The sequence below is a fragment of the Amblyraja radiata genome, chromosome 7, assembly GCF_010909765.2.
Source record: "Amblyraja radiata isolate CabotCenter1 chromosome 7, sAmbRad1.1.pri, whole genome shotgun sequence".
Lineage (NCBI taxonomy): Eukaryota > Metazoa > Chordata > Chondrichthyes > Rajiformes > Rajidae > Amblyraja > Amblyraja radiata.
In genome coordinates, this window is record NC_045962.1 from 87,429,924 (window position 1) to 87,452,511 (window position 22,588).

General features: G+C 46.3%; 1 protein-coding gene across 1 annotated transcript in view; it reads left to right on the top strand.

Moving 5' to 3' along the window:
• The first annotated feature begins 2,645 nt into the window (after positions 1-2,645).
• The window catches only part of LOC116974873 (vimentin-like), a 42,122-nt gene continuing 22,179 nt past the window's right edge, over positions 2,646-22,588 (top strand). The window contains exons 1-2 of the mRNA XM_033023485.1: positions 2,646-3,176; positions 20,895-20,955. Of these exons, the coding sequence (XP_032879376.1) occupies positions 2,842-3,176; positions 20,895-20,955 (396 nt within the window). The 5' untranslated portion in view covers positions 2,646-2,841. The remainder of the gene's footprint in view (positions 3,177-20,894; positions 20,956-22,588) is intronic.

Below are 22,588 nucleotides of genomic sequence, written 5' to 3' on the forward strand. Positions count from 1 at the left end.
TGGTATTAAAACCTATTTTAAAGACTGGCCCATTTCGACGGCACTAATCCCAGCAAGAATTCCCCCCCATCTGATCCGAAACAAGACAAGTCAAACGAGTTGTTTGAAGGATGACGGCAGAGAACATAAAGTGTGCCAAATCAAAACATTGAAGCTGCGGACGTAAGCATGAACATAGAGCATTGTGTGCGAGCGTGGGTTTGAGACGGGCAATGATTACAGCTATTTTACAGTGAAGATGGACACAAAAAGCTGGAGTAACTCAGCGGGACAGGCAGCATCTCTGGAGAGAAGGAATGGGTGATGTTTCGGGTCGCGACCCTTCTTCAGATTGGTATGGGATAAGGGAAACGAGAGATATAGACAATGATGTAGAGAGATAAAGAACAATGAATGAAAGATATGCAAAAAAGTAACGATGATAAAGGAAACAGGCCATTGTTAGCTGGTGCGCTTTGGGTGGAGGAGGGATAGAGAGAGAGGGAATGCCAGGACTACCTGAAGTTAGAGAAATCAATAATCATACCACTGGGCTGCAAACTACCCAAGCAAAACATGAGTTGCTGTTCCTCAAATTTGCGTTTAGCCTCACTCTGACAATGGAGGAGACCTAGGCCAGAAAGGTCTGTGTTGGAATGTGAGGGAGATTCAAAGTGTTTAGCAACCAGAAGATCAGGTAGGTTCAGGCGGACTGAGCTATTTTACAGCATGTTATTCTAACTATTGTACTTGAGTTTGACTTGATTGTAGTTATGTGTAGTGTTGTCTGATCTGTTTTCGATAGCATACAAAACAAAACTGTTCACTGTATCTCAGTACAGATGATAATAGTAAACCTAAATCTAAACCTAGACGCAAGGACCTGCAGATGCTGGTTTACAAAACGGACAGAAAGAAAGTCCCAAAGTAACTCTGTGGGCCAGGCAGCATCTCTGGGTTGATGATGCCGTCTGAGTTACTCCAGCACTCTTTTATTTCCGTAAGATCAGAAGATATCGGAGCAGAATTAGGCCATTTGGCCCATCAAGTCAACTCCGCCATTCTATCATGGCTGATGGTAGACAAAAATGCTGGAGAAACTCAGCGGGTGCAGCAGCATCTATGGAGCGAAGGAAATACTAGGCAACGTTTCTGGTCGAAACCCTTCTTCAGCCCGAAACGTTGCCTATTTCCTTTGCTCCATAGATGCTGCTGCACCCGCTGAGTTTTTCCAGCATTTTTGTCTACTTTCGATTTTCCAGCATCTGCAGTTCCTTCTTCAACACTATCATGGCTGATCACCAATGAGAGAGTGATCCTGATCTACCAGCTATCTCATTGGAGACACTAGGACTATCTTTCGTTATTCCCTTTATCCTGTGTCTGTAGACGGCTCGATTGTAATCATGTATAGTCTTTCCGATGACTAGAAAAGCTTTTCAGTGTACCTCGGTAATGTGACAATAATGGGTCTTAAGGGGTTGGACAGGCTAGATGCAGGAAGATTGTTCCCGATGTTGGGGAAGTCCAGAACAAGGGGTCACAGTTTAAGGATAAGGGGGAAGTCTTTTAGGACCGAGATGAGAAAAATCTTTTAGGACCGAGATGAGGAAAACATTTTTCACACAGAGAGTGCTGAATCTGTGGAATTCTCTGCCACAGTAGGTAGTTGAGGCCAGTTCATTGGCTATATTTAAGAGGGAGTTAGATGTGGCTAAAGGGGTCAGGGGGTATGGAGGGAAGGCAGGGATGGGATACTGAGTTGGATGATCAGCCATGATCACATTGAATGGCGGTGCAGGCTCGATGGGGCCGAATGGCCTACTCCTGCACCTATTTTCTATGTTTCTATGTTAATAATAAACGAACCTTCTCCCCATAACCTCTGAAGCGCTTGTTAATCAAGAACAGCTACGAAAAATACCAAATGACTTGGCCTCCACCGCCGTCCGTGACAATGAATCCCGCAGATTCACCACCCTCACCTCATCTCCATCCGGAACTAAACCTGACCGACTCGACTTATTAAAAACATGTTTTTTTTCCGAACTGACGCACCGCTACTGCATTAATCCCAGCAAGAATTCCCGTTCCCGAGCCCATCCCGCACCGAAGACGACGACGACGATCCGCTGGCGTCGAAAGCGCGGAAGGCCGGAGGGCATAAAGCGCGCCAATGCCAGCCGGAGCGTACATGCGCGATCACGAGAAACGCGGGCACGGCGCGACGCGCGTGCTGCTGATGGTGATGGGGGGGAGGGGGTAGTGCGCGTGCTCGCGGGGTAGTGTTGCTCAAAGATCTTTGGTGTTGCTGCTCTTCGCGGTGGTGGTGGTGGAGAAGGGGGGTAGTGCGCGTGCGCGGGGAGGGAGAGGGCGGTTGGCCGCTGCGCGGGAGCGTTTCGGCGGCGGCCGGTCTCCCCGAGTGCGCACGCGCGTGGGGGTGGGAGCAGAGGGGGCGGGGCCGTCGGTTGGCAGCACGTGGGTCGATTGTTTGTCGTTGAACCCCCCACCCCTCCCCCTCCCTCGGCTGATTGGCCGCCGGGGTGGGTGGGGGAGGGATAGGGGCGGGGCGCATGACGTAGTCGGGGAGTGGGGGAGGGGGGGGAGGGGCGAGAGCGAGGCGGGGTTTAAACTGCCGCCGACCGACGAAAGTAAACAGACGGCGTCGAGAGGGCGCCCGGCGTGAGGACAGCAAGGGGCCGTGCGCGTTTTTGCTTTGATTATTCACCTCCCTTCCCCACCCGAACGGGCCAGGGTTTGGTCTGCAGGCCGCTTCCACCTTCCCTCGACCACAGGCACTCGAGCCGAGAAGCAGAATCGACCCCTTCCCCCGCGGAGGAAGGGGCGACGCCGACCGCGACCATGCACTCCAGCTGCCAGCAGCCGCGGCCCGTCGCCAGTTACCCCGACAAGACGGGCGAGCAGGTGGAGAAGGAGCTGCACGATGGCCTGGAGGAAGGCAAGGAGCGCTTCAAGGACCTCAACGACCGCTTCGCCAAGTACATCAACAACACCATCCTCAGCCTCATGCGCCGCAACAAGGAGCTGCTGGCCGAGCTGAAGAACGCCGAGAAGGACGAGACGACCCGCTCCGAGGCCATCTTCCAGAAGGCCAGGAGCGACATCAAGTGCCGGCTGGAGGAGCAGCAGAAGGAGCTCAACTGCCTCAAGGCGGACAAGGAGAAGTACAAGAAGAGGTTAGGTTTGGGTCAAGGGCTTCAGCCGACCCTCTGACCTCTCCTCGCACTCCCTTCCCTAGCTGCCCCTTCATCAGTCTTCATTAAGGCAGAACCTTGGCAGTGAATGGCAAGATCGTGTAGTGTGTTGTAGAGCAAGGGGATCTGGGTTTACAGGCACTTGGTTCATTGAAAGTGCTGTTGCAGGTAGATAGTGTGGTGAAGAGGTGGGGCAACAGAATTGTGCACTGGTAGAATGCCAGGGACCCTGATTTGATCCTGACAATGGGTACTGTTTGTACCAAGTTTGCATCTTCTCCCTGTGATGGTGAGTTTTCACCGGGTGCTCTGGTTTCCTCCCACATCCCGAAGATGTGAAGGTTTGTAGGTTAATTGGCTTTAGTGTTCGCGTGATTGTTGGTTGGCGTAGACTTGATAGACAAAAGGGCATGTTTCCACACTATCTCTACGCTACACTTAGGCTTTTTGCATGCTGACCTTCATTGAGTACAGAAGTTGGGATGTTGTGTCACAGTTGTGCAAGATGTTGGTGAATACAAGGAATTGCAGATGCTGGTTTACAAAACCTGTATAAAATGCTGGAATAACTCAGCGAGTCAGGCAGTAATTCTGGAGAACATGGGGAGGTGATGTTTTGGGTTGGGAACCTTTTACAGACTTGTTAACAAGAGGAGTTGAGTATTGGATCAAAGAGGTCCTTCTGCAGTTATATAGGGCCCTAGTGAGACCACACCTGGAGTATTGTGTGCAGGTTTGGTCCCCTAATTTGAGGAAGGACATTCTTGCTATTGAGGGAGTGCAGCGTAAGTTTAATTCCTGGGATGGTGGGACTGTCATATGCTGAGAGAATGGAGTGGCTGGGCTTGTATACTCTGGAGTTTAGAAGGATGAGAGGGAATCTTATTGAAACGTATAAGATTATTAAGGGTTTGGACATGCTAGAGGCAGGAAACATGTTCCTGATGTTGGGGGAGTCAGAACCAGGGGCCACAGTTTAAGATTAAGGGATAAGCCAGAGTTGTGTGTCTGTGGAATTCTCTGCCTCAGAGGGCGGTGGAGGCCGGTTCTCTGGATACTTTCAAGAGAGAGCTAGATAGGGCTCTTAAAGATAGTGGAGTCAAGGGATATGGGGAGAATACTGATTGTGGATGATCAGCAATGATCACATTGAATGGCGGTGCTAGCTCGAAGGGCTGAATGGCCTACTCCTGCACCTATTGTCTATTGTTGACGAGGCTGCTTTGAGAGTAATATATTTGGTGTTGGTCACCGTAATATACTGCAGTGAAGACATGCTAGGTTATTGCCAGGGCATGAAGGCCTGAGCTATAGGGAGAGGTTAGGCTAGGACTTTCCTCCTTGGAGTGCAGTAGGATGAAGGGTGATCGTAGCGAGGTGTTTGTGAGGGGAATAGATGGGTTGATGCAGATGAATAGATGCAGTCTTATTCCTGGGATAGGGGAGCCAAGAACCAGAGGACATTGTTTAAAGTGAGAGGGGAAAGATTTAATGGGAACCTGAGGAGCTTTTTCACTCAGAGGATGGTGGGTATGTGGATTGAGTTGAGGCAGGTACAATAACAGCATTTAAAAGACTTTGGACAGGAAATGTTTGGACATATATGGGACCAGCATCTTGGTTGGCATGAATGAGTCGAGTCGAAGGGCCTGTTTTCAAGCTGTATAACTTTCTATTAACTACTGACCCGACTCTCACCTTAAACATTGACCACATATCTAATCTACTCAGTTCAATCCTTGATCACTGAGCCCAAGGACAAACACAATTGACAATAGGTGCTGGAGTAGGCCATACGGCCCTTCGAGCCAGCATTGCCATTCAATATGATCATGGCTGATCATCCCCAATCAGTACCCCGTTCCTGCCTTCTCCCTATATCCCCTGGTCCCAGGCTGGACATTGATCAACGCGGTTCTTGGGGTGGAGAGGGGTGATAGCGGTATAAAGGGGAGGGTAGTGTCTTGTGTTCTGTGTCTTGTGTCTACTGTTTGTGGGTAAGTGTGTCTGTTTAGTGTTCAGCCATGAGCGAATGGCGGTGCGGGCTCGACGGACCTGGTGGTCTACTCTCGCACCTACTTTCTATGTTTCTATGTAACACATCGATGATGTACGGGTTCTTGTCCAACTTGTTCCCTACAGAGTGGCGAGCCAGTGAGACTGCTTATTTGTTGTCACAGAAGACAGATTAGAGTGGGTCCAGAACCTTATCAAGACAAGAGCGAATGCCCTTTACAACCAAATCTCTTGAAGCACTTCATAAAGGACAAGTGCCACTGATTGTTAGTCATTGACGCCTGTCACCTTGCTTTTCTTGGGCTTCAGTGTTATGGATGGTCTTCTATAGCAGGTGGATACCTTGGTCTGTAGTAGTGAGAGGCTGAAGAAGTTGCAAAAACACCAAATAGTGGGAAGTGCAGGTTTTAAGAAACTGGCCAAGTACATAGTTAGGGTCAGACACTTTCCAAGGGCACACGTGATGAAGGGCCTTCTGATGTCGCCCACAGAGACTGACATCACAGTGTTGTTGGGGACTGTGGGGGCTTGCAAATATATATCATTGTTCTCCCTTTCTTTTTTTTTCCACTTACATTTTAATTGATTTTTCACAGAGATATATACAAAACAGTGCAACACCATCACCATAAATAAAACAAAATAAGAAAATAAACAATCAAAATAAAAAAATTAATAGGTAGGGGAAAAAAAAAAAGAAGTAAATAAATTAAAAAATGGAATAAGACCGTGTGGTTCACTTATCAAATTTTAAAAAAACACGTTACATTGATTAGTTATCTGGAGATATTTCAAAATTCACAGAAACATACCATCTAGTTCTATACAACACAATCTTCCCATATCTAGCTCGGCATCTATCTAGTTGGTGTCATGGCTCAAATAAACGGTCCATTTTTCCCAGATCTTCTCAAATGAATTCTCCTTGACTTCTCCTTGACATTGTTCTCCCTTTCAAAGTGAATGCATAACATATTGAGCTTGTCTGGGTGTGATTCATCGCTCTCACTTGAGCTACTAAGTTTCACCTTGTCGGGAGTGATGGCATGCAAGCCCTGCCACAGCTGCCAGACACTGTCAAGTCAAACTGAAATGCAAGAAACTTGCGAGCAGTGAATCCAGCAGTAAATCAAAAAGACTGTCCGAAAAGACTGCCGCGAGAGCCAGAAAAGGCAAGCAGGACTGATTTTTCTACAGACCCGATTGGCAGCCGGTTTTTCACCTGATAAAGACCTAAACTGATAAAAACTAATCTGCCAAAATAAAAGAAGGAGAAAATAAAAGGTGGAAAAGAAGTGTTTGGTCTGAGTGAATCCAGTTCATCATTTCGGGGTAGATAAATCAAATCCCTTTCAAGCGGGGAAACTGCACAAACATTAGAAGACTTGACAGTGAAAAACCGCTGTGACCAGGAGATCTGGAAACAGTAGAAGACTTAACAGTGAAAAACCGGGCGGGGCCAGGATATCTGGAAACCTGGAAAAAAGACAGTTAAGTCAAGATAAATCATGGCTGATGAAGTTGCTGGAAAGTCAGCTGAGCAGCTCAAGCTGAAGAGGACAACAGCAAAAAGGGCATTCTCTCGTCTTGTTAACAGCATCATTAGAAACCATGAAGAAATGTCTGAAGAGGAGCTCAGGAACAAATTCAACAAACTCATGCAGGAGGCCGAAAAAGTCATGGAAGCCAATGACGATGTGGAGGCTGGACTCATTGCAGAGCTGGAGGCGGAGCTGGACGCAGATGAAGAAACTGTGTTAACTGAACAGCAAAATGCCGACCTGGCAAAGACTGCAAAGGAGTGTGAGTCGAAACTAAAAGAGGTCAAAGGGCTCATCCAGGACACTCTATGGGCAAAGTTTGGAAATGTTGAATTATCCACCTCACTACAGACAGCAGATGGTGCATGTGAACTTGCTGCTGCCATCGCACCATCAAATAGCAACCAAGAAGCATATGAATTCATGCTTAACCACCTACAGAAACTGGTAAAGACTGCAAAGGAGACGTATAGTCGGTGGAAACGTTGGGTCCCTCTGGATGAGCAAGAGAGCTTCCAGAAACACCTAAGAACACTCGAGCTTCTCGTCCCCAAGCAGGTTTCCAGGAAGGCTGACTTCATACAGGCAAGAATAAAGAAGGACGCTGAAGGATTAGCACAAGCGGCGAAAGCTTTCAATTATCCTTCACCAGCCATCAGACTGAGACCCACGGCCCTTCCTAAGTTTACTGGAAACAAGCGTGACTTTTATAGATGGAGGAAGGATTGGGAAGCACTGCAAAAGCAAGGTGAACCCACTGGATCAAATGAGGTGAAGAAGGTTCAATTGCTGGACAGTCTGGAGGACAAAATTACAAGAGACCTCCGCCTCACAAGTTATAACACCGCAGATGATATATTTCGTGTCCTAGAGAACCGGTTTGGAAATCAAACAGCTATTGCTATTGAGATAGTGGAGGAGCTTCAGAGAATCCCACCTGTCAGAGGACATCAGCCACGTAAAATAGTGGAATTAATTCAAGCTGTGGAAAAGGCGCTTAATGACTTGAGCGATCTCGGAGACACAGGCGCCATTAAAAATCCACTGATGACAAAATCAATTGAAACAAAGCTTCCAGAAACCCTTAAGAAGGAATGGCTGGTTTATGTAGCTGACAAGAGGAATGGTGTGGCACCAGAGAAACGGTTTGACAGTCTCTTGTCATTTCTCAAAGAGCAGGAGAGCATATACGAACAGCTCGAGCAACTGAGGGACGAGGAGCCGAGTGGAAAGGAAACTCGGACTGAACCAAGACATGCCAGAACCAAGTCTACCAAGTCAGAAAATGACCACACAAGTTGTGTAGTCTGTGGTGACATAAAGCATAAAAGGAAGCTGTACTTCTGCAAGCAGTTTCGAGGGCTAAAGCTGACAGAGAAAAGAGCTGCAGTAAAGAAGTTGGGAGCATGCAAAAAGTGTCTTGAAGTTCATGATGATGGTTCATACTGCAAACCTGCATATCTGTGTAAAAATCAAATCTGCAAGGATGAACAGATTCCTGAGCATCATTTTTATCTGTGCCCCAATTATGAGATGAGGAAAAGCAGTGTGGATCAGAGAAGGAGTAAATTTGGTCCAGAGGAAGATAAAGGCAAAAAGAAATATACAGTGCACCAAGAGGAGTTTTTCAGCAAACTTCCACCAGAGTTGGCAAAACAATGCCGAGATGTGTTCTCCAACACTGCATCAAGAGCCTTCAACACTGCAAAGCATCAGCCAAGCCTCCTAAAGGAAGGTGGACTGCAAGAGCATCCAGTGATTATGATGCTTTTGGAGGTCATAGCAAATGCTGGACAAAAGGTTGGGACATTAATTGACTTGGCTTCAGATACCAACTACATAACTCACAAGGCTGCGAGTAGACTGAACCTTAGGAGTGAAGACATCACGCTTATCGTCCATGGAGTTGGGGGGATGAAGGTCCACGTAGAGACAATGCGCTACCTTCTAAAGATCCGAGTGAAGACTCCCAAGGGCACACTCAAGTCGCACCAGTTAGTTTGTTATGGATTGGACAGCATCGCAGATGTTCACAAACATGTGACACCACAGCAGCTGCAAAAGTTCTTTCCAGACGTCCCACTTGAGGAACTTGTGAGACCAAAAGAGATACATTTGCTCATAAGCCATAGAGAAGGTCAGCTAGCGCCTCAGAGGATTAGAACTGTTGGAGATCTCATTCTGTGGGATGGACCACTGGGAAAGACTGTTGGAGGTTGTCATCCTGAGCTGTTTGAGAAGCTTACCATGTCAGCCCACATGTCCAAAACACACTTCGCAAGATCAATGAGAGCAGCTGCTTTAAAGTATGAGGAGCTCACTGCCCCAGTCCCTGAGGAACTTTCACCAAACGGACAGGTCGCCGTCAAAGTTCAGAAGTCACGCACATCAACCGCCAATCGGGACTTCTTGGATTGGTGGAAGTGGGATAGCATTGGAGCAGCATGCGAGCCAAAGTGCGGGGGTTGCCGCTGTGGAAACTGCCAGCCAGGCGGAAAAGAAATGACTCTTGCTGAAGAGAGAGAGCTCGAAGTGATAAGGGAAGGCCTCACCTACGTAACAGGAGACCGTCACAGTAAAGACCCACATTGGCATGCTAGCTATCCTTGGTTGGAAGACCCAGCTTCTCTACCAAATAATAAAAGTACAGTGGAAGCCACATTTCTCAGGACGGAGAGGCAGCTATCCAGAGAACCTGAATGGAAAAGTGCCTACACAGCTCAGGTGCACGACATGGTGGACCGAAAGGCTGCAATCAAATTGTCCGAAGACATGATTGCAAACTGGAAGGGACCAGTGTGGTATGTGAGTCACCTTATTGCTCCAAACCCCCACTCTGTCACAACCCCAGTGAGACTAGTGTGGAACAGCAGCCAAAAGTGCAATGGTGTCAGCTTAAATGATTTGCTGATGAAAGGTCCAGACGTCCTCAACCAAATTCGCGCCGTCCTCCTCAGATTCAGAGGCGGAATCTATGCTGCTCTGGGAGACATAAAGAAGATGTATAACTCAGTCTGGTTGGAGGACCGTGAAGTACACTTACACAGATTCCTCTGGCGAGATTCCGAGGACGAGGAGCTGGGAGAGTATGCTATCACAAGAGTGAACAGCGGAGACAAACCTGCGGGGTGCATTGCACAGTTGGAAATGCGTGAGACTGCTAATCTTCCTTCTTTTACCCACCTCAAGGATGAGCAGCAAGTACTCCAGAAAGACAGCTATGTTGACGACATCCTCACATCTCACAACAGCCTCGACCAGTTGAGAATCATCACAGTAAATGTGGAACGAATCCTGAAAGCTGGTGGGTTTGAGCTCAAGCCTTGGGTTCTGTCTGGCCAAAGTGGGAGGAAGGAGGACAATGATGCTTTAAAGAAAAGCAAAACAAAAAGCATGATCCTACCAAACCAAATGCATGGTGATGATAACAAGGCACTTGGTCTGGGCTACATTGTTGAAGAGGACATGCTCCACGTTATGGTGGGAATCAATTTCTCCAAGAGAAAGAAAAAGATGCGGCTAGGTCAAAGCCTTCTACAAGAGCAAATCAAAACTCAGACGCCAAATCCCCAAACAAGAAGAGAGCTTCTCAGCCAGGTAGCAGGGCTATATGACCCCATCGGCATAGTGGCTCCTGTTAAGCAAAAGGGAGAGATTCTAGTACGCAGAGCTTTCCAAGAAGCAAAAGAGGGAAGCTGTTCGGTCAGAGACACATGGGACATGGCACTCTCAGATGGACTCAGGGAGGATGCAATTAAGCTCTTTGAAGAGTACGAACAACTTGGAAAAGTCAAGTTCGTCAGGGCACTGACTTCCTCTTGCTCCGCAACTGAACCCTTGGGAATCACCTTTTCTGACAGAAGTGAGCACACCTACGGGGCAGTGATGTACGTGAGATGGGATTCAGACCATAGCCCAATTGTCAGACTTGTGGAATCCAAGGCCAAGTTAACTCCCTTGGACCACAGAGGAGACGCTGTTAAAGCAGAGATGTGTGGAGCAGTGTTCGCCTCGCGTTTAAAGAAGTATTTGAGCTACACAGTCAAATTCAAGTGGAGAAGTGGTATCATCTTGTGGAAAGCCCTAAACAATCCAAAGTGGGAGGCCATCTCTTTGACAGGAGTCATTACAATAAGAGAACAAGAAAATGCTCTAAAAGACATTTTTTGCGCTGCGGAATTGGGCACAACTTTCCCAAGCACCACAACAGATCGACTGGTAGCCTATAAAGACCAAGATTCTGGGCTGATGGTTTGTGGTGGCAGAGTGCAGAGCTTTGAAGAGGATAAAGTTGCTGTTCCCATCCTACCCGTTGATGCCTGGGTGTCCATGCTGCTAGCTCGGGAGGCTCACAGGGAGAGTCATGATGGAGTGGCTGGGACCTTGCTTAAAATGAGAAAAAAGGCTTGGGTCATAAAAGGAAGGAGAATTGCTCAAAAAGTTGTTGATCACTGCATAATCTGCAAGAAAGCAAAAGCAAAGAAATGTCAACAAGTAATGAGTGATCTGCCGCCTGAAAGAACTGAACCTGCTGCTCCTTTTGAGTTTACAACAGTAGACCTCTTTGGACCCTACCACGTACACGATGACGTCAAGAAGAGGGTAAAACTCAAAGTCTGGGGAGTTGTCTTACTTCCAGTAGAAGAACAAGACAAAAATGCATCAGGTGACTAAGTTCAAACCCCCATTCAAAGTTTGACTTTAAAGCGTCGATCTCCCAAGTGGTTCCATTGGAAGATCGAGTGGGAGGTGTCAAGTCAAACTGAAATGCAAGAAACTTGCGAGCAGAGAAATGCTACAATTGAAATCACAAGACAGTGATTAAAGTGGGCGGAACCCCAGCCTGCCGAGTTCTGCCTGGGGGTCAAAAGGGCACAGAGCACCAGAAGCCAGTGGAGGAGAGACAAGAAACGTGCGAGCAGAGAATCCAGCAGTAAATCAAAAAGACTGTCCGAAAAGACTGCCGCGAGAGCCAGAAAAGGCAAGCAGGACTGATTTTTCTACAGACCCGATTGGCAGCCGGTTTTTCACCTGATAAAGACCTAAACTGATAAAAACTAATCTGCCAAAATAAAAGAAGGAGAAAATAAAAGGTGGAAAAGAAGTGTTTGGTCTGAGTGAATCCAGTTCATCATTTCGGGGTAGATAAATCAAATCCCTTTCAAGCGGGGAAACTGCACAAACATTAGAAGACTTGACAGACACCATCTGACCCATCACCTGCTGGAACACCTGGATCCCAGCCATAATGCTGGGTGATTGGGGCTTGCCTCTTCAGACACAGTTGGCTAACTTGGGACATGCGACTTCATCTTTATTAAACTTTCACATGGGTGTTTGGCATTGGTAAGGATACATTACGCTAGATGTGGTCTCACCTGTCCCTTGGAGAGTTGTAGTGAGACTTCCCTGCTTTTATACTCCAAGCCTCTTGAAGTAAAACTTTCTGATTCCCTGCTGACTAACTTTGTGTTTATGAGCATTCGGATCCTTAGCTGGCGGTGCGACTCACCCGTTGCAGCGGCCCCTACAGCCTGTGTCTTTTTTATTTTGTGTCTAGTTAAATGTAGTGTTGGTGTTTTTTAATACTGGCTTTAAATGTGTATGTGGGGGGCGGGGGGCGGAGGGGGAAACCGTTTAAAATCTCTTCCCTGTCCGGGAGACCCGACCTTTTTCCTGTCGGGTCTCCGTTGTCGTTGGGGCGTCGTGGAGCGGCCTCCAATCTGAACGACCCGGGGGCTCAGGAGACTGCGGAGCTGCGGACTACTCACCATCGTGGGGCCAGCCTCGGAGCGTGGGGAGCGGCGGTGACTCACTGCTGCGACTCGACTCCTGGGGCTCGGAGGCTCCAGCAACGCAGCCGCAGGTCCGGTGAACTGGGACATCGGGAGCTCGCGGGTCCGGGGGTAGAGACCGCTTCCCGGAGCTCCCGCAACGAGACTTCTCCAGCCCGTGTCGCGGGGTTGGAACGACCCGGAGCGGGGACGTACATCGCCCGGCGCGGCTTCATGGCCGTGGGACATTCCAGCGCCCGCCGGGGGCTCCAACATTGTGACTTTTAGACCGGGAGCGGGGCCGTAAATCGCCCGGCATGGCCTAAAATGGCCGTGGGACTTATCATCGCCCGCCTGGGGCTTGGACATCGGGAGAGACATGGAGAACAGGGGAGAGAAAATACTTTGCCTTCCATCACAGTGGGTTCACTGTGATGGATGTTTGTGTGAATTAAATTGTGTGTATGTCTGTAGAAAATTGTCTTTGTATGGCTGTGGAAACGGAATTTTGTTTGGGTCTCACTGAGGCTCAAATGACAATAAATATTGTATTGTATTGTATCCCTACACCTCTTCAATAGACAATAGGTGCAGGAGGAGGCCATTTGGTCCTTCGAGCCAGCGCCACCATTCAATGTGCTCATGGCTGATCATCCCCAATCAGTACCCGGTTCCTGCCTTCTCCCCATATCCCCTGACTTCACTATTTTTAAGAGCCGTATCTAGCTCTCGAAAGCATCCAGGGAACCTGCCTCCACCGCCCTCTGAGGCAGATAATTCCACAGACTCACCACTCTCTGTGAGAAAAAGCGTTTCCTCATCTACGTTCTAAATGGTTTACTCCTTATTCTTAAACTGTGGCCCCTGGTTCTGGACTCCCCCAACATCGGGAACATGTTTCCTGCCTCTAGTGTGTCTAAGCCCTTCCTTGTACAGTATTCTTTTGAAGTTTTCCTCCATTTAATTATTATTCTTTTTGTTTCCCCCCAAAATAAACAACATATTTTCCCATATTTTACTTCATCTGCAACTGTTTGCACACTCATTTGACCGACCAATATCTCTTTGTAAATTATATTCTCTTCCCACCTATTTATGTTGCTGCAAATTTTCTTACGATATATGTTTCCTCCGTTCAACTTGGTTAAATATCGTAGACCATTGTGGTCCCTAGCACTGCTCTGCGTGGTGCCTGTCTGGTTACTGGTCTCTGACTTGCGAATTACCTCTTTAATTCTACTTGCTGCTTCCTGCCCGTTAGCCAATCTTCTGTACATATCCTGTACATGAGCTCTCGCACCTTGTTACTTGACCATTTGTGAGGCACCTGTGGAATGCCTTCTGGAAGTTAAATGCAATACATGTACCCTGTAGTCAAAACCCCGATCAAATTTTCCTTTCATATCCGGCAGTCAGTAGTATAGACCTCTATATACTACTTCAATAACGTAATCGCTGTCCTATTATCTTTCCAAAGTATCTATGTTTTTCTAGATTGTCATTGAAATTTTTTTATTTTAAATGAATAATTTTGGTATATTGTTATTTTTGCTCAGTAATAAATGAAGCAGGGTTGTTCATCAGGTCCATATTTATATTGGTCTCCTCGCATGACATCCTTTGGCAAGAATTAGTCTTGATAGCGCCCTTCAGTTTCGTTTCTCAAGTATGTAAACTGTTGCAAGACAGATTATACATGGCTAATCAGTACTTCGAGGAACACAGTAGTCAGTCATTTATGGCAGTACATAATACTCAGTAATGTGTAAGTTAGTAAATGTACACATTGCTGAGTATGTCAGTGAATATAACAGGTTGTAGCAATGCAATGTAAAACAATTGTCAGTGGAGAGAAGGTGGTTGGGGGCTAGAGACTGTCCGGCACAGTAACAATGTTACTTTTCCCACAGGATTTTCAAAAACAAAGGTCCTTTTTATGGTCGCATTACTTTTTAATTGCTTAAAATGCTGTAGACTATATGTTACAGTTAATAAAGTATTGCTGGAGTGTCAACAGAAGTGACTTGTCACTATCAATGGAGCTATCAGGCAGAGTTCTGTATCTAATGGATGTGTTGGATGAAACAGTTTCTTTTCCCCAGACATTCTTTTTCAAAATAGCCTTTTTTCCTGATTGTCAATTTCCAAAGTTACTTTTAAGTGGTTCTCTAGTTACTGATAGAAATTGCGTATAGCCAATGCCTCTATAATACACAGTAATTAAAACACATTATAGCAAAACTAGGTATCAGGGAGTCAGTTACCAAAGAAAACCCAGCCTCTATTTCTGTAGTCACAGAGTATGTAGCTATAGACAATAGGTGCAGGAGTAGGACATTCGACCCTCTGAGCCAGCACCGCCATTCAATGTGATCATGGCTGATCATCCCCAATCAGTAACCCCTTCCTGCCTTCTCGTATCTCCTGACTCCGCTATCTTTAAGGGCCCTATCTAGCTCTCTTGAAAGTATCCGGAGAACCGGCCTCCACCGCCCTCTGAGGCAGAGAATTCCACACTCACAACTCTCTGGGTGAAAAAGTGTTTACTCGTCTCTGTTCTAAATGGCCTACCCCTTATTCTTAAACTGTGGCCCCTGGTTCTGGACTCCCCCAACATTGGGAACATGTTTCCTGCCTCCAGCGTGTCCAAACCCTTAACAATCTTATATGTTTCAATAAGATCTCCTCTCATCCTTCGAAACGCCAGAGTGTACAAGCCCAGCTGCTCCATTCTCTCAGCATTTGACAGTCTGCCATCCTGGGAATTAAACTTGTAAACCTACACTGCACTCCCTCAATAGCAAGATTGTCCTTCCTCAAATTAGGGGACCAAAACTGCACACAATACTCCAGCTGTGGTCTCACTAGGGCTCTGTACAACTGCAAAAGGACCTCTTTGCTCCTATACTCGACTCCTCTTGTTATAAAGGTCACACAGGAAACTTACAGACTCTGTTCAAACAGTATCCATTTTAAGGATTGAGCCTGGGTCTCTGGTGCTGTAAGGCAGCAACTCTACCACTGCACTGTCCTTTTCTCACTTCTCCAATACTGTTGAAGGGTGCTTGAATTGAAATGTTAATTCTGTGTCTCCTAATCCTTAACCTGCCAGTGTTTCTGCGTTCTCTTTTTTTGTTTTGTATTTTTAGCATCTGCAAACATTTGCACTGAGACAAACAATGATAACAAATAAATTGGATGGAAAATTTTATTTTCCATCACAAGCACTATCACTGACCAATTGGCTGAGTCCATATCCATTGTGACACGCTGCATTTGAACGGCTGGTGCCAAAATCAACATGAGCGAAAGGTTTATCAATAGACAATAGGTGCGGGAGTAGGCCATTTGAGCCAGCACTGCCATTCAATGTGATCATGGCTGATCATCCCCAATCAGTACCCCGTTCCTGCCTTCTCCCCATATCTCCTGACTCCGCTATCTTTAAAAGCCCTTATCTAGCTCTCTCTTGAAAGTAAACATAGAAACATAGAAATTAGGTGCAGGAGTAGGCCATTCGGCCCTTCGAGCCTGCACCGCCATTCAATATGATCATGGCTGATCATCCAACTCAGTATCCCGTACCTGCCTTCTCTCCATACCCTCTGATCCCCTTAGCCACAAGGGCCACATCTAACTCCCTCTTAAATATAGCCAATGAACTGGCCTCGACTACCCTCTGTGGCAGAGAGTTCCAGAGATTCACCACTCTCTGTGTGAAAAAAGTTCTTCTCATCTCGGTTTTAAAGGATTTCCCCCTTATCCTTAAGCTGTGACCCCTTGTCCTGGACTTCCCCAACATCGGGAGCAATCTTCCTGCATCTAGCCTGTCCAACCCCTTAAGAATTTTATAAGTTTCTATAAGATCCCCTCTCAATCTCCTAAATTCTAGAGAGTATAAACCAAGTCTATCCAGTCTTTCTTCATAAGACAGTCCTGACATCCCAGGAATCAGTCTGGTGAACCTTCTCTGCACTCCCTCTATGGCAATAATGTCCTTCCTCAGATTTGGAGACCAAAACTGTACGCAATACTGCAGGTGTGGTCTCACCAAGACCCTGTACAACTGCAGTAGAACCTCCCTGCTCCTATACTCAAATCCTTTTGCTATGAAAGCTAACATACCATTCGCTTTCTTCACTGCCTGCTGCACCTGCATGCCTACTTTCAATGACTGGTGTACCATGACACCCAGGTCTCGCTGCATCTCCCCTTTTCCTAGTCGGCCACCATTTAGATAATAGTCTGCTTTCCTGTTTTTGCCACCAAAATGGATAACCTCACATTTCTCCACATTATACTGCATCTGCCAAACATTTGCCCACTCACCCAGCCTATCCAAGTCACCTTGCAGTCTCCTAGCATCCTCCTCACAGCTAACACTGCCCCCCAGCTTAGTGTCATCCGCAAACTTGGAGATATTGCCTTCAATTCCCTCATCCAGATCATCAATATACATTGTAAATAGCTGGGGTCCCAGCACTGAGCCTTGCGGTACCCCACTAGTCACTGCCTGCCATTGTGAAAAGGACCCGTTTACTCCTACTCTTTGCTTCCTGTTTGCCAGCCAGTTCTCTATCCACATCAATACTGAACCCCCAATGCCGTGTGCTTTAAGTTTGTATACTAATCTCTTATGTGGGACCTTGTCGAAAGCCTTCTGGAAGTCCAGATACACTACATCCACTGGTTCTCCTATCCACGCTACTAGTTACATCCTCGAAAAATTCTATAAGATTCGTCAGACATGATTTACCTTTTGTAAATCCATGCTGACTTTGTCCAATGATTTCACCACTTTCCAAATGTGCTGCTATCCCATCTTTAATAACTGACTCTAGTAGTTTCCCCACTACCGATGTTAGACTAACTGGTCTGTAATTCCCCGTTTTCTCTCTCCCTCCCTGCTTAAAAAGTAGGGTTACGTTTGCTACCCGCCAATCCTCAGGAACTACTCCAGAATCTAAAGAGTTTTGAAAGATTATTACTAATGCATCCACTATTTCTGGAGCTACTTCCTTAAGTACTCTGGAATGCAGCCTATCTGGCCCTGGAAAGTATTCAGAGAACTGGCCTCCACCGCCCTCTGAGGCAGCGAATTCCACAGACTCACAACTCTGTGTGAAAAAGTGTTTCCTCATCTCCATTCTAAATGGCTTGCCCCTTATTCTTAAACTATGGCCCCTAGTTCTGGGCTTCCCCCAACATCGGGAACATGTTTCCTGCCTCTAGCGTGTCCAAACCCTTAATAATCTTATGTTCTAAACTCCAGAGTGTGCAAGCCCAGCCGCTCCATTCTCTCAGCATATGACAGTCCTGCCATCCAAGGAATTAACCATGTGAACCTACGCTGCACTCCCTCAATAGCAAGAATGTCCTTCCTCAAATGAGGGGACCAAAACTGCACACAATACTCCAGGTGTAGTCTCACTAGGGCTCTGTACAACTGCAGAAGGACTTCTTTGCTCAACTCCTCTTGTGATGAAGGCTAACATGCCATTCGCTTTCTACACTGCCTGCTGTACCTGCATGCTAACTTTCATTGACTGATGAGCAAGGACCCCCAGATCCTATTGTACTTCCCCTTTTCCGAACTTGACACCATCTGGATAATAATCTGCCGTCCTGTTTTTGCTACCGAAGTGGAAAACCTCACATTTATCCACATTAAACTGCATCTGCCCACTCACCCAACCTGACCAAGTCACCCTGCATTCTCACAGCATCCTCCTCACAGTTCACACAGCCACCCAGCTTTGTGTCATCTGCAAATTTTCTAATTTGAATCCCTTCATCTAAATCATTGATGTATATTGTAAATAGCTGCGGTCCCAGCACCGAGCCTTGGGGTACCCCACTAGTCACTGCCTGCCATTCTGAAAGGGACCCGTTAATCCCTACTCTTTGTTTCCTGTCTGCCAACCACTTCTCTATCCATGTCAGCACTCTACCCCAATACCATGTGCCCTAATTTTGCCCACTAATCTCCTATGTGGGATCTTATCATGTGATTTCTGAAAGTCCAGGTACACTACATCCACTGGCTCTCCCTTGTCCATTTCCTAGTTACATACTCCAAAAATTCCAGAAGATTAGTCAAGCATGATTTCCCCTTCGTAAATCCATGCTGACTCGGACCGATCCTGTTACTGCTATCCAAATGTGCTGCTATTTCATCTTTTATAATTGACTCCATGATCCCTACTATTACAATCACAATAATACTTTATTAGCAAAGTATGTTTTGCAACATTCGAGGAATTTCATTGGCCAAGTCAGTCATACAAATAAAAAGCAACGGAACACACAAAACACATTTTAACATAAACATCCACCACAGTGACCCCTCCACATTCCTCACTGTGATGGAAGGCCAAAAACAGTTCATATCTCTTCCTTTCTTTGCTCTCCCGCGGTCGGGCGGTCTCGAGCCTTCCGTTGACGGGACGATCTTGACTCCCGTAGCCGGCGGTGTTTGGGCACTCCGCATCGGGGCGATCTGCTCCTGCATTGGGGGGATGTCAGCTCCCCCGTGTCGGCGATCGCCTATCGTTGGGGCTGGTGTAGCCTCTGCATCGTTGGAGTTCCTGACTAGCCATCTTTATGCATCGATATGCGTCTTTCATAATCTTCGTAGTAGGAGTGTAGTTCTTGCACAGACATAGTCTCATCTTCATCCTAAGAATACCTTCCATATGATGTCGGGAAGCTCCAAAGTTGCAAGTGGTTCGACTAGCCCCGATCTGGGGTCCAATTGCCCGGCGCGGGGAGCTGACATCCCCCCCCCCCCGATGCAGGAGCTTGATCGCCCCGACTGCCCGACCGCAGGAGCCAAGATCATCCCATCCATGGAAGGCTCGAGGCCCCTGACCGTGGGAGAATAAAGAAGAGAAGAGATTAAACTTTCTTTTTCGCCTTCCATCACAGTGAGGAATGTGAAGGAGGCACTGGGGTGGATGTTTATGTTAAAATGTATTTTGTGTTTCTTGTTGCTTTTTATTGGTATGACTGTATGGCAATTCAAATTCCTCATATGTTGCAAAACATACTTGGCTAATAACGTATGATTATGATCTTCACTTTGGCAAACAATAGACGCAGGAGTAGGCCATTCGGCCCTTCGAGACAGCACCGTCATTCAATGTGATCATGGCTGATCAGCCACAATCAGTACCCCGTTCCTGCCTTCTCCCCATATAACCTGACTCCGCTATCTTTAAGAGCCCTATCTAGCTCTCTCTTGAAAGCATCCAGAGAACCCGCCTCTAAGGCAGATAATTCCACAGACTCAACACTCTCTGTGAGAAAAAGTGTTTCCTCATCTCCGTTCTAAATTGCTTACTCCTTATTCTTAAACTGTGGCCCCTGGTTCTGGACTCCCCCCAACATCGGGAACATGTTTCCTGTCTCTAGCGTGTCCAAACCCTTAACAATCTTATATGTTTCAATGAGATGCCCTCTCATCCTAAACTCCAGAGTGTACAAGCCCAGCTGCTCCATTCTCTCAGCATTTGACTGTCCCGCCATCCCGGGAATTAAACTTATAAACCTACGCTGCACTCCCTCAATAGCAAGAATGTCCTTCCTCAAATTAGGGGACCAAAACTGTACACAATACTCCAGGTGTGGTCTCACTAGGGCTCTGTAAACTGCAGAAGGACTTCTGCTCCTATATTCGATTCATCTTGTTATATTCGCTTTCTTCACTGCCCGCTGTACCTGCATGCTTACTTTCATAAACTGATGTACATGGACCCCCAGATCCCGTTGTACTTCCCCTTTTCCAAACTTGATGCCATTTAGATAGTAAACGTAGTGCTCGGACAATGGAAACTTAGGGAAGGCAGTATATGAATAAGTTATTTTGCTGAGTCTTTCTTTAGAAAATACTATAATCAAAGCCCCCAGGTAGACACAAAATGCTTGAAGAACTCAGCGGGACAGGCAGCATCTCTGGAGAGAAGGAATGGGTGACGTTTTGGGTCGAGACCCTTCTTCAGACTCCATCCTGTCGTATTTAATGGACCATGATGATCAATTTACAGTGTTACTTAATTAATTGCATGGCCCAAAATCTTTGCTTTAATATTATTTGATATGAAAAATAAAACTTAACTGGTAATTTGAAATAACGTGTAGCCAAGTACATTCGTAAAGCAGGCAATGCTTCGCAGGTCAAGTAGCATTGGTGACGAGAGAAACTGAGAATGTTTCAGTTTGGTGACATTATGGGGAGATATCATTGATATGCAAAAACACCTTTTCTCCACAGCTGAATAGCTTGAGGAGTATTTTCACATTTTTCTGTTTTCGTTTCAGATTTCCCGCACTTGCAGTATCTTGCTTTTGTAACTCTATTATTTTTGCAGATTGGAAAAAGAAATTCAACTAAGAAAGGAGGCAGAAAAAGATTATGAAGATTTAAGAAAGGCAAGTGCACCCCTTAATACTTTGTGCTTGTTAATGATTTTGCACAGGAAATGAATATATGACAATGTCTTTATCTTCTGCAAGCCATTTGCAGTCCCATTTCTGAGACTGAGATTGTATTTGATGCTACGCCATGAATATTTAATTTATTCTAAATCTTGATTGTGAAAGGGCAGCTAATAGAAATATTTTGCTATTAATTTGCATTATTGAAAGATACGATACGATATTACTTTATTGTCAGAACAAAATGCAGCAGCAGCTCCATTTACAGCATCACATAAAAGATAAAAGAGACTTGTAAAGTCATGCATTAAGATATCAAGACAGGACCCAAAAATACATACATTCAACACAACATTACAATAACAGAAGACAACATTTGAGGCTCATCAGCGTCAATATTAACCAATATTGCTTAAACTTGAATTGATTACTTTATCTGAACACTTTAATTGAAAACTTGACTTCTTCCTGTTCCTTGACATAGACCTTGGACACACCTGAACTCTAACACCATGTGTTACAAAACAAAAGTGCTGGGTGTGCGGCACCTTGTGGCAGCGGCTCGTCTGCAGTCTGCCTGTCTTTTCTTTCTTTTTGTCCCGTTTGTTGCATGTTTTTCGTTTTATTTTTTAGATGTGTATATGTGGAAGGGGGGGGGGGGGGGACTTTTTAAACGTTTTCATCTCTCCCCTGACCCGACCTTTTCCCTGTGGGGTCTCCGTTGACGTTGGGCCTAACATCGTGGAGCTGGCGGCCTCCGACTGGAATCGACCCGGGGCTCCAGTCGCGGAGCCTGCGGACTCGCCAGCGCGGAACTGGCTGACTTCGGAACATGGAGAGCTGTGTTGGCACGCGGCTGCGACCTGACTTCGGAGCTTCAGAGGCTCCGGCTGCAGGCCCTGTGGACGGTACCATCGGGAGCTCGTGGGTCCCTGGTGGGAGACCGCTTTTTGGAGCTCCTGCAACGGCAACTTCTCCCGCCCGAATTGCGGGGTCAAATTGACCCGGAGCTGGGCATTACATCGCCCGGCGCGGCCTTAACGGCCTTAATGCAGGCAAATGGGATTGGCTCAGATAGGCATCAACAAGTTTGGCCAAGGGACTTGTTTCTGTGCCGAATGGCTGTTTAGAATAACTGGCTTGTGAAAGCAGACTCACTAGGTAAGCACATTTCTGAGGGTCATAAGTAGGATAGGTGATGTGAAGGTGTTTTTTTCCCCCCTCAGAGGGTTAGATTTATAGGTTGATTTTAAAGGGGTCCTGAGGACGTTGATTTTCACCAGGGCAGGTTGTGTTGAAATGTTAATTGTTGGCACCAGGTGCACTCACATTTACAACATAATAATAATAATAATAAATTTTATTAGCGGGCGCCTTTCAAAGTCTCAAGGACACCTTACAGAAAATTAACAAGAGAGAAAAAACATATAGTCGGAGTAAAATAAATAATAAGGAGATTACATTAGATTAGATAGCCTTTATTGTCATTCAGACCGAAGTCTGAACGAAATTGAAGCAGTCATACATACAATACAATAAAAAACAACAATAAACACATCATAATAAGGACATCACCAATACACAAATTAAAGACAGAATTCGCTCCAAAGACAAAAAATCAAAACAC